Here is a 12053-nt window from a genome sequence, read left to right on the forward strand (position 1 = left end):
AAGGAGAGATGACTGAAATGAATTGCTGTTATCTTCTAGGCAGAAAGGAAGGATGCTAATGAGTTGGACATTCTAAAGAAAACACTAATTGTGCTGAGCACACATACTTCTCCAAGACAGCATTTAAGCATGTCATCAACTGTAACGTCTGTCAGAGAATGTTTAATGTAAACAGATGTTCTGTAGAGCACTCAGAGTCATTGTCTGGTGCTGCTTTGGTTACGCTGGTGCTGATGCTCGTGTTCTCGTTACTGTTAGGAAGTAAAGCCTTTCACTGGTCCTGGAAAGGGAATGTTCCCCGTTAGAGAGATGAAACCTTTAGATCTGTGCAGCCCATTTCCGTGGAAGCCGTATATGCTTCTATTTTCCCATTTATAATGTTCAGAGGAAACGAAGGTTCATAGAGCATCAAAGAGGGCAGGGTCTGTGATCTTGACCTTGTACAAGTTTCTCATGTAAAAGTGGAAATTTTGACATTCCCTCCTCTCCTCCACCTTCTCTGGGAAGCAATGCTAATTCTACATTTTCATGGTGTGCTTTTTCTGTGTGCTTCTGAACTCGTTAGGGTAAATGTGACTTCTCAGTAACAGTCTTAGTTCGTAGAACTTTGCTGGGGGCAAGAAAGGAAGGAGGAGGAATTGTGATCCTTCTGGTTGGTTTTGGTTTTGATCAGATACTTTTTAGAAAAGTACATGGCAGCTGACCAAGATAATGATATAGTGCTTTCCTTTTTACAGTTTGAAGATAAATCTGATGCGGTATTTGATATTACAGAAAAATGTAAGTATTTTTATTTATTTATATAAGGCCATAGTTTCACCAAACATTTCTTAGAAGTATCATTGCTGCTGAAAAAGACTGTCTCTCCCTTCTGGCCCTTGCTCCTCAATCCCTCCCTGCCTTGCCTTCTCAACAAGTGTCACAGAGGAGATGAATTCAAGTTAATGTTTTTTCTTTCTTTGGTTAGTTTTACTCAGTTCAGCTTCTGCTTCACTGTGTGGTGAATGGAACAGAACTGTTTTTTATGTCAGCAATGTTTTGTCAATATTGTTGGCCAAAGAAGGCTTAGAGTATTGAAGGAATTGCAGCATCAGGCAGAATTAGCAAAGGACACACACTCGTCCTTTGTTATACATAAAGTTGGTGAATTTTCTGACTCTTTATGGTTTTTTTTCCTCCCTAGGTGGTGAAATTCTGGATGCAGAAATGTCTGAGGACGCTGACAACAACTTAACACCTGCCCTCGACAGCATATCTTACGGAATACAGAACCGAGCAGGGTCTGAAAACTCGCTGCTGGATGACGACGATGATGATTATTTCCTGAACTCTGGGGACCTGGCAGGCATACCTGTTGTTGGGAGTGACAATGAAGATGATCAAAATTTCACTCCAAAAGACACTCTTTCTTCAGCAATTCATGATGAAGACCACCTGGAAGAGGGCAAGAGAGTTACGGAACATGAATTGGACAGTGAAAAAGAAATTCAGATTCAGAATGCAATCCAGAAGGATCTCACTTCACCGTTTGAGCAGGGCCCTGTATTTAAATCAATTCGAAAAGATTTTAGCATAACAAGAGATAATGGCAAAGAGACTTTTTCAGCAAAGGACAAGAATAGAGAAGGACATTTTCAAGAACGTGAAAAACGTTTGGAAAAAATCCCTAAAGATATGGATTCTAGATTGAAAAGCAGTTTTCTTGACAAAGCAGGTAACTGTTGCCATCGTAGACCTGGCTACCCAGCAAAGAGGAAGAAAGAACTAGACAGAAATTAGCAATAGGGGTAGTTATTAAAAACATCAACTTGTTGAAGAGAGTGTGCCTGGCTGTATGCAGGAAAGCATTTTATAAAGAACCCTGAAATGCAGTGAACCCTGTGTTAGGATCAGGATTTGCCCAAAGGCCTGGCAGCATTGGGGCGGGGGGGGGTGTCTTGTCCTCCACAGCTTGTTTGAAAGCCCCAACACATCCTTTGCTGTTGGGGTTCATTAAACCAAGCTGGGTGACAATTCAAACTTCCTTTTGTTTTTTCTCACTGTTTTATATAGACTTTGGAACTCCTTAAAAGAAAAGATGTTGAAGTTTAGGTTAAATTAATAGCCAGGAAGGATTTTTTTTTTTTCAGCAAAGTTCTTCATTAGGGTACACGTATTTAAAGCAGGATCTATTTGATAGTAGCATCAGGGAAAGGCTTGTTACTAGTGTCTGCAGGAAGTAAGCCAGAGAGTGACTTCAGATCTGCTTTTCCTGGGAGACTGCTCTCCTGCTTCCTCAGATACTTGTGTCTGGGACTTTGTCCAGCCAACGTGGAGGGAGCCAAAGATGCCTGTAATCCATTCTCGTTTGGGGGAGCCTGACAGTCACCGGTGGTCTGGCTTCCCACGCGCTTGCTTTTGGCTTCCCAAGCTCTGGAAGTCACAGTAGAACAGTGAATGAGGGAGTTAGGAATAACCAGGCTGGAACATGCAGTTTAATTTTATTCAGAAGGCTGTATGGAGAGAGAGTTGGCCCACGGGTGGGAGCCTCCTGGCTGCTTCTGCAGATTCACAGCTTACAATTCTGATATTTAAACTTGGCATGTTCAGTAACAGCGTCTGAAAATCAGTGCTCCCAGGTTGCACAAATGACAGAGAAGAATACAGGTGTTTTTAAAATAAAGAAGAGTTAAAGATGTCTCTCTGCTTTTATCTTCAGGTAGAAATCAAGTGAAGAATATTTCTGTGCAAAAAACGTATTTTAAAATTATTTTAAAATTGTAAATACCTGCAGTTATACGATTGTGGCTGAAAACTGTGCAGCCTCAGGTAGAGTAGCCAGTAATTGAAACAGCAGTGGTAGGTGCTCATAGGCAGCATCCAGTATCCAGGCAAATCCAGACTTTTGAAAAGATACATGCTAAAAAAGCATAACCTACTGTTTCCTGAGAAGGGGGGAAAAGGCGAAAGACCAGAACAGCAAAGAAAAGGATGAAGGGTGTTGCTCTGAAAAATATTTTCTGATTTAAGTGTCGAAACACGGGGTAGTTCAGAAGCCACTGGGGTGTGGAAAATTCTGCATGAACGATTCGCCTCAGAATTTTACAACCATTTTTCCGGAATGGCTAAATAATGACCCAGTAGAATAATAAAAAAATGTCAATGCTCTTTAAGGATTACCATCTGATTTGCAGGAAGGAGAAAGGGAGTAGTTTAATACTTGTGAGGTGCTGTCAGACTGTGGGGCTGGGGATCAGTATGAGACTCTAGATAGTTTTAAAGGAAATGCTTTGGAATCTGTATTCATTTATATTTAATGTATATGTTTCCCTCAGTTCATAATCAAGTAGAAGAAACATTACGGACGCAGTTAGCGCCACAAACTCCAGAAACTAACTTCAGGGTAAGCTATAGATCTTTCAAACACTTTTGCAAGTGCAGCAATATACCGGAATAATTCAAAATAACGTATTTTGTATTTGAGTGTAAATTTGAGTATCAAGAAAACTGATCTTCTGACTCTTAGACATCTTTGCTACTTAAACAGTGCATATCGTTTTGTAAAATTTTGCTGACCCTCTCTTTAGATTGAGGATTCTTTTGGTAGCCACTTCTGTTCAGCATGGTCTGGCTGACCGGTGAGCCGAATCTAGACCTGGATGCGTCCGTCCCACCTGCTGCCTTTTTTCCAGCTGAGACAGGGAAGAGCTGTATCCACAGGAGACGCTGCCCAAAGAGCCGAATTTCCCCCCACTGAACAACCAACTTATAGAGAGCTGGGTGGCTTCTGCTTTGGCCAGAGGAGTGACAAGGATTGGGGGTGGGTGACAGAGGGTGCTGCAGGGAGACGGAGGCAGCAACTGCTGCCCATCGTTTCTCCCACCGTCCAGTGGCAGGACCCATTTCTCTTGGTCTGCAGCAGAAACTCCCCTCGGCAGCAGCCCAGCTCCTCATGGCAGATGCAGGAGGGTGAATTCTTTTTCATATTATTGTTTCAGGAGTCTAGCTACCTATTTTCTAGTAAGGAATCTATTGGACAAGAGCTGGGGAATTCCTTTGCACCAAATATTAGAATTAAGGAGGAGCCTTTGGATGACGAATATGATAAAGCTATGGCCCCACAGCAGGGACTATTAGACAAAATTAAAGATGAACCTGATAATTCCGAGGTAAGTTTCCCATTGCATTTCTCATTTTGGTCTGACAGCTGACCGCATAAGCTGGACGTAAATTCAGCAATTTATTTGGTTTGTTGACCGAAATTTAACTCGAAGATCGTAGTTTAGTAGAAGGATTTTTCCCTTTTATACTACCATGAAACCCAACCCCAGCTTTTTGATGTCATGTTACCATGTCGATGAAAATGTTTTGCTTTTCAGTTAGAGATAAAGCAAAGTGCGGTAAAACTTTGACTATGAAATCTGTGGCAATATAGACACTTTATCTCAACTCGGTCTCACTAGCAAAGAAAATGTAAATGATGTTTTACTGGATCCTTTGTGAGTACTCGCATTCAGAGCTGTGTAGTCAAAACAGTGCTGTTGCTGCCACTTCCCTCTTAAAGATTGTCTTTGCAAGCACAGTGGTTTGTTTTAAATTAACACTTAGAGGTCAAAATATTTAAATGTGTACACACCGGTGAAGTCAATTTAAGGATGTCTTTAAGAGACTTTCTTGTTTGAGACTGACATTTATGACAACGCAGGTAAAAGTTCAGTAATTGCAAAATGGAGAAAGTCTGACCTGTGGATTGCGCGGTGCTGGGACACGGATTGCTGAGCTCTAACCCGTCTCTTTGCCACCGGTTTGCCGTGTGACACCGGGGACATGAGCTGTGTTGCAATTCCTGTCTCCTCACTGCTAATATTTGGGTTACTTGCCAAATTTTACCTGCAGTTAAAGGTGTGCAGAGCTTCCCAAGGTGATCACCCCGCTTGCATCGACGCTGGAGTGCTGGTTCTTGTGCAGGCGTTAGTTTTTCTAGCACCATTCTGTGTACTCTGCTGTCCCTCCTCTTCTCTTTGGGCCTGTCTTCCCTTTTTTCTTTCCCATAATATTTTTGGCTTAATAAAATAAAGAAGTAAGCTAAGTATTTGAAACTCTTCAGACTTCACTGCCCTTCTGATTTGTTCAGTGTCCATGAGATTGTTCTTTTTTTTTTTTTTCCCCTTAAGCGTTACAATGTCAAACCAGGTGTAGATTAGTTGAATCTGTCGATTTTGTCCTCCCGAGATGGCATCTCTGTGTGGATTTGTGTGGAATGCAATGCAAGATGTCTGTGGTTATCAAAGATCATATTAATAAGTAAAAGTGAAGACCTGAAGAATTTAAATATAAAATATCGTATTCTTCAATAAATTACTTCCTGGAGTCAAATCCTGTAATTATCAACTCTGCCTGATACTGGAAAAATATGAGAACTGAAGAAGGTTCATTTTGTTTTGCTTTAGACTGGAATTAATGGGGGGGGGTTGGGTTTTTTCATGCATCCTGAAAGATAAGCGCATTTCTTGCTGTAACCGATAGTTGGGGCTGAAGGTTCTTGGCTTTCAGTGCCGTTACGCTGTTGTGAAACTACGCTTGGTCACGCACAGTTGATGTCAGGATTTGCCTCCATTTCTTTTACTTGTATTGACTAAGGATAAAACTGTAGTTAAAATGCTTAAAGAACTGTATTTCTGCAAATAACTAGGTCTTAAGTTGTAATATTAAACAAAAAATGGTGCTTTAAAACCCATCATCACGGCACATTCACACACAGCTTAAAAGCTTCTCTTACTTGATCTTTGAAGGTTTCAGCCTGATGGTTCCCAGGATGAGGGAATACCATTGCCTGTTCTCCTGGGAAACCTGTTGAGAATTAGTTTGGTTGTCTTAGTGTAGAAACTTACCATTTTCCCACAGGAGTAAGAGAAGTGTTAAGTTTAAGCAAGTACTTTGTGGATGTTGGTGCGTGATTTTAGGGGATGGCTTAAGCTGAGGGAGCAGTTCGCTGCCACAGAGAAGCAAGAGCTTAATTTTGCGTAATGATTTAGAATTGGCTTACCTTGCAGCCAGACAGCAGCCGCGAATTTAGCTCAGTCATAACATGACATCATGCCCTCGCTGCTCTCAAACGACTGTAAGTAGGTTAAATCTTATCATCTCTGTAGTTCCAAGAGATTATGCTTTTCAGCCTATTAAGATTTACAGGCAGAGTGTTACAATCTGCTTTATGGCTCAGATTTCTAGGGAGAGGACGGGCAGAAAGCGTGGTGTCAAAAGTATGAATAGCTGCGGTGGAGTAAGCTAGTAATTGAGAGTGTGTCAGCTATTCCACCAGCGACTGCCTGTAGGGATTTTCTCATCCTGTAGAAAACATGAGGTTATTTCCTTCTCGGGGAAGCCGGCCTGAGCAGGGAGTGGGATGGTCAGGGCTTTGATCTGCTGCTAAGCTTCACCTTACGCTCCTCCGAGGTCCGTAGCTCATGGTTAAGTAGAGAACGCTTCTCCCAGGTCCCAGTCTCTATTTCACCGTTATCATCTATGAGCGTGAAGATAAAGCTCGTTTCACAGAGTGTAGGGGCAAGGACCGCAAAGCACTTCTAGATGGAGCATTGGTGTGAGTGGAAAGCAGAGATTTCTCTTAAGCTTTGGCTGAATTCCAAGCTGTCCTGGAGTACAGCAGGAAAGGGGGCTGCACCAGGTGGCCACACTTTTCCATTTCCACATGGCACCTCTGGTTGTAGTTCGCTGTGAAGCCCTGAGCAGGGTCTGTGCCTGGTGCTCACGGAGCAGCATCTGTAACCCTGGCCCATGGAGCAGGCATAGGGGACTCACTCCTGCCTTCCTGCACCTTAAAATTCAGAACAGCGTTATGAAAGAATGGAAATCATGTCACCTGTTATTACATGTGTGTATTTGTTCTCCTTTTCCTTTCCCTTTGTTTCAGGAGTACGGCCAACAGCCAAAATCTCAGGAAGGGGAGCTGAAAATCAGTGCTGTATTTTCAGTCAGTGGCAGTCCTCTTGGTAAGAAATAGGCAAGACTAACTTTATTTAAATCTGTACAATATCTCGCCTTTGCAAATAACCTTGCAGTTATTCTGCGTTTTGTTTGCTATATCTGACCCCAGTAGGAAAAAAAAACTAGTTTGTTTTAGAGACAATAAAATTCAGAGATTGAAAAATAATTGTATTTTTAGGCATAGGAAAATTGAATGTGAAAAGGATGTTAAAGTGCATTCTCAGTCTTAAGAGCTGTTGAAACAATCTACTATGCAGAAAACAGGGCACAGGGCATGTATTTACGGGGAGTTCATCTGCTACTTAATTCTCCCTTAGACCCAACAACCCAAATAAAGTCATAAGCTGTGTGCTTGCCCCCTGCACACCAGTGAATTATGTGTAATACATATATAACAGTTACTCTATGTTTTCTCTGTGGTTTTTTTCTTTTTTTTTAGCTCCACAGCTGTCATCAGGTTTCCAGCCTGCTGTGGCATCCTCTGGCATGAGTAAAATGCTGCCTTCAGTTCCAGCCACAGCTGTTCGGGTTTCCTGTTCTGGCTGTAAAAAAATCCTGCAGAAGGGGCAAACCGCGTACCAGAGGAAAGGCTCGACCCAGCTCTTCTGCTCCACACTGTGCCTCACTGGATACACCGTCCCAGCTCCTCGCCCACCAGCTTCTACCAAGAAAACCTGCTCAAGCTGCTCAAAGTAGGACAGTGGTTTCATTTCTTCTAGTAATAATTGATATTCCAACAGATAATGGAATGCTTGAATTTAGTAATAATATTTGTCTGCTTTCAGTTCCAATTCATTAATTGGATTTTACATACACTAGATTTAAAAGCCTCTGTTGTGAAGTGTGCATCTTATCTTTTTTTTAATTTAAATAAGCTGTATTTGAAAAGGTACTGTGCTCTCGTGCCATTTTAAAATGTCATTGCACTATCAAAACCATTAACAAAAAAGTATTTTATGTATTATTCCTTCTAGATGAAAATAGGTTTACCAAATCCCTAAAATGAAATAAAACCACAGGTAAATTAATATACTTGGGGCAGGATATTTCCTTAGATTCTAAAAAAATTTTAACTCTCCAGCCTGGCTCCATTCCTTAAGCTTAGGTTTTAGCTCTTCAAAATATGTCACCGCTGCTGTTATTTAATCATGGCTAAACTCTCATACGATGCAGAGAGATTAAATTTATTAAGAACTGAGTTTTTCAGGCAGTAGGGATTTCAGTACCCAAATCATTTACTTTCTACCCAGACCCAGAGTGGGAAGGCAAGGTTTGCTCCTGAGCCTACGTGGAAAAAATTCTTTAGAAAAGATAATCTACATTTTCCACAGTCCTGTTGGAAACACAGGCCTCAACCTTCAGCTCTGAAAACGCTTCAATTATTAACATTTTGTGTTCATTTGTATTATTGTTTTCAAATTAGCAAAAGGAGACCTTTGTGGGTGACTCTTTAAGATGTCATATTACTATATCATTAACTCGAGGCAAATAACTAACTTTGCAGACTGTTTGTGCTGCGGTCTATAGAGGAGAATTATTCATATGTCTTATTTTCAGTTATGAAAGTTACTTTGCAAAAGGAGTGCTGCTTGTTCATCATTTCTTCAACAGCAAATTTATTACTTTCACTTTTACAAGGTCAGCTGAACTTAAACTTGAGACTTCAGTTAATTAGTCTTTTCACTTGCTGTCTCGGTGTGGACAGGCCTTGCAATAAAGTTCAGGGGTCTTGGCTGTAATTTGGTTTTGTTCTGTTGAAAAATGGTTTGCCTCTGACAAGCCAAGTGAGAAGGAGGCATCCCTCCAACCAAGAAAACTATATACGTATATTTCCTCCTGGTTTTTTGACTTAAGGGCTTTGAAAGTTTTCTGTGATTGACTGTTTCAAAAGAGAGAAGAGATAAGGAGAAAGTTCAGTTTGTCAAATCCAGCGACAAATAAACATAATTACAGAGGGGGTATGAGAGATGGGAAGTTATGATCCTGGTCAGACGGCTTTGCGCTGAGCTACATGGTGATTAGAAATTGTGACCTTTTCCCTACCCCATTATGATTGGTATTTTCATTGTTAAAGGGAATAATTCCACATATCCTGCTTTCTATTTTATTTTTTTTTAGTAAAGACTGTGCAAAACAGTTACCTTTTCCCAGTTCCTTTTGAAAAGATTTAATGATACAGCTCGATGTGTTTATAGGTCACTCCTAAGTCCAGGTACAAAATGTTTCACAGAATACCTACTTGAGAATTGTACTTCATAACTATTTTCCTAATAGGAAAAGAAAAACTAAGTTGGGTACTTAGATCAGCAAAAAGAAAAGCTTTAAATTAAACGAATCCACCCTCTTCTAGAGAGTGTTTAGTCTGCAGAAAAAAAGAGGACAGCAAGTTGACATGAAACCAACATTAATCGTCTCTTTGTTTGTTTTTCTTTTTTCCATAGAGACATTCTAAATCCAAAGGATGTAATCACTGCCCAGTTTGACAATACAAACTCCAGTAAGGATTTCTGCAGCCAGTCTTGTCTTTCTACCTATGAACTGAAACGGAAACCTGTTGTTACTATTCACACTAACAGCATTTCAACCAAGTGCAGCATGTGCCAGAAGAATGCCGTGGTAATTGCAAACTCCTTTTCCAGTTGAATTTCCTTTAGATCAGGGCAAGGTGCTGTCTCAGAGATGAACGTACATATTCTTTCTGTTCTTGTTACATATTCTTTCTTTTCTTGCAGATCAGGCACGAGGTGAATTACCAGAACGTTGTGCACAAGCTCTGCAGCGACGCCTGCTTCTCCAAATTCCGCTCGGCCAACAACCTGACCATGAACTGCTGCGAGAACTGCGGGGGCTACTGCTACAGCGGCTCTGGCCAGTGCCACGTGCTTCAGATAGAGGGACAATCCAAAAAGTTCTGCAGTTCTTCCTGTGTGACAGCGTACAAGCAGGTATATTTTGACAGAATATTAAGAAACACACAGTTTATTGGCTGATTGTTTCAGTTACTGTCTTGGTCTGAGATAGCAATGTTTGGGCAAAAGGAGTTTAGTTTCCCTTAAGCACAGAACCAGATTATTCCAGTGTGAGAGGAGACACGGAGGGACCGCTCAGCAGCAGAAGACTGACTTTTTTCAGCCTTTGAGATGCTCTCCCTGTTTGAGTATTCTCTGTTAAATTGTAGCATCTGAATTAAGTGGAGAGGGAAAGTAATAAACATTTAAAAATCATAATCAAAATTATCAACTAATTAATATTTAAATTTTTATTATAGTGGAGCCTCTTAAAGAGCTGAGCAGTTGAGAGAACCTTAATTTATTATAATAGCTCAATTATTTTTGACTGACTTATTTTAACACGATTACTTCAGGAAAAATTGCCCTCTGATAAGATAGTGTAACTTCATTTTGTGACTTGACTTTGCTACCCCATTATGCAGGCCACTTAGGCCAAGAAAGGCCTAATGGATTAAAAAAAAAAATCTGGTAGAAGTTATTTCATCCAGAAAATTACCTAAAATGTTAGTTATCCTCTGAAACAAATCTGGAAATTAAATTAAATAGTCTGGAAAGGAGCGGGATTTCATGCTGCTTTTGCATCTCGCATCAAAAGCTCGTATGTTAGTCTTCCTGAAAAACAGTACGTTCAAAGCTTATAATTCTTGTCTATTTTTTATTGATTTTTAAAAGGCATTCAACTCAATTGTCAGATACATTCTGATAGTTTCTGGGGGTTTGTGGGTGAGAGAGGAACCTCCTCCTCTCTTTCTTTTCTCATCTGCTAAATGGGAATATTGCTTACATACGTAGCTGATGGATTAAAAATCATAAGCAAAATGCTGCTTCTCAGCAGAAATGTTGAATGATCCGTGCTACTACAGCACGTAGTGTGGTTTGCACTGGGAGGCCTTTGCCCTGGCACCCGGGTACCGTCCAGACTGGTCTGCAAAGGTAGCACTTATCCTGAAACCTTCATCATAAATAATACTGCTGTAAAATACGTGCTGTGTCAAGTGCACTAGCAGTCACTTTTATACATGTTTTATATGCTAGTGATTCATTTCCAGGTTAATAAAAATATTAAGGTTCGAATGAGTGACGGATTTCCATGTTTCCACAGAAGTCAGCTAAAATCACGCCTTGCACACTGTGTAAATCTTTGAGATCTTCGGCCGAGATGATCGAGAGCACAAATAACTTGGGAAAAACTGAGCTGTTTTGCTCTGTTAACTGCTTGTCAGCGTATAGAGTAAAAATGGTTACTTCTGCAGGTAAGTTTATCCTTTTACTTCTTTAGAAGCCTAATTTCACATAGCTTATATCCAAACTTAGTTTGTTTTGAATTAAGACTGATAATTCTTTTATGGGGGAGTGGGAAGTGGCTTCTTTTGTTTTAAAGGGAGGTGCTGAGATGGAAACATAAGGACTTTCCACCGTAGATAAACCTAACAGTGACAGCACAGCCATTTCAGCTTTGTTTTCGGAGAGCTTAAACATGATAATAATAAACCTTAATCTATTTTCTGCTCTTGCAAGTGCAGCTGGTGGGTTTCCCAGTGGACAAATCCACTTCTGTGGCCGTGTGCCATCCCACCACTGGGACTCTCCTGCCCCTGCTCGCCAGGGTGGTGAGCTCGGTTACCTCTGCTTGATGTTGCAAACGTAGTCTCAGCTGTTTTTCTTGTAAAGTAGAAAAATGCTTACTGAGATCCTAGGGATACTGGGAGATTAATTAAAGGATATGGCAAACAACAGGCACCGCAGCTGCAGTGTCTGCTTCTGGATCTGTAGAAACCTCATCTTGGGCTGCTGTGTGTACCTTGGCTTGTCATTCACGTTCTCTGGATTTGTATGCACGGTGCAGAATTATCTGCAAGACAACTTGGTGTTGCATAAATCACTTTTTCTTCTCTGTTTCACCCTCAGGTGTTCAAGTTCAGTGCAACAGCTGTAAAACCTCAGCAAACCCTCAGTATCACTTGGCTATGTCAGATGGGAGCATACGCAATTTTTGCAGCTACAGTTGTGTGGTAGCTTTTCAGGTGTGACATCTAGGATTTCTTCTTAGCTTAATTA

The 12053-nt window shown here is 40.9% G+C and overlaps 1 protein-coding gene across 1 annotated transcript in view; it reads left to right on the top strand.

Annotated features, from left to right (window-relative positions):
- Positions 1-1191: 1191 nt before the first annotated feature.
- The window catches only part of LOC141474379 (zinc finger MYM-type protein 4-like), a 28932-nt gene continuing 18070 nt past the window's right edge, over positions 1192-12053 (top strand). The window contains exons 1-9 of the mRNA XM_074162256.1: positions 1192-1714; positions 3315-3382; positions 3978-4148; positions 6911-6989; positions 7424-7676; positions 9426-9600; positions 9717-9929; positions 11098-11248; positions 11904-12019. Of these exons, the coding sequence (XP_074018357.1) occupies positions 1207-1714; positions 3315-3382; positions 3978-4148; positions 6911-6989; positions 7424-7676; positions 9426-9600; positions 9717-9929; positions 11098-11248; positions 11904-12019 (1734 nt within the window). The 5' untranslated portion in view covers positions 1192-1206. The remainder of the gene's footprint in view (positions 1715-3314; positions 3383-3977; positions 4149-6910; positions 6990-7423; positions 7677-9425; positions 9601-9716; positions 9930-11097; positions 11249-11903; positions 12020-12053) is intronic.

The sequence above is a fragment of the Numenius arquata genome, chromosome 21 (assembly GCF_964106895.1).
Source record: "Numenius arquata chromosome 21, bNumArq3.hap1.1, whole genome shotgun sequence".
Taxonomy (NCBI): domain Eukaryota; kingdom Metazoa; phylum Chordata; class Aves; order Charadriiformes; family Scolopacidae; genus Numenius; species Numenius arquata.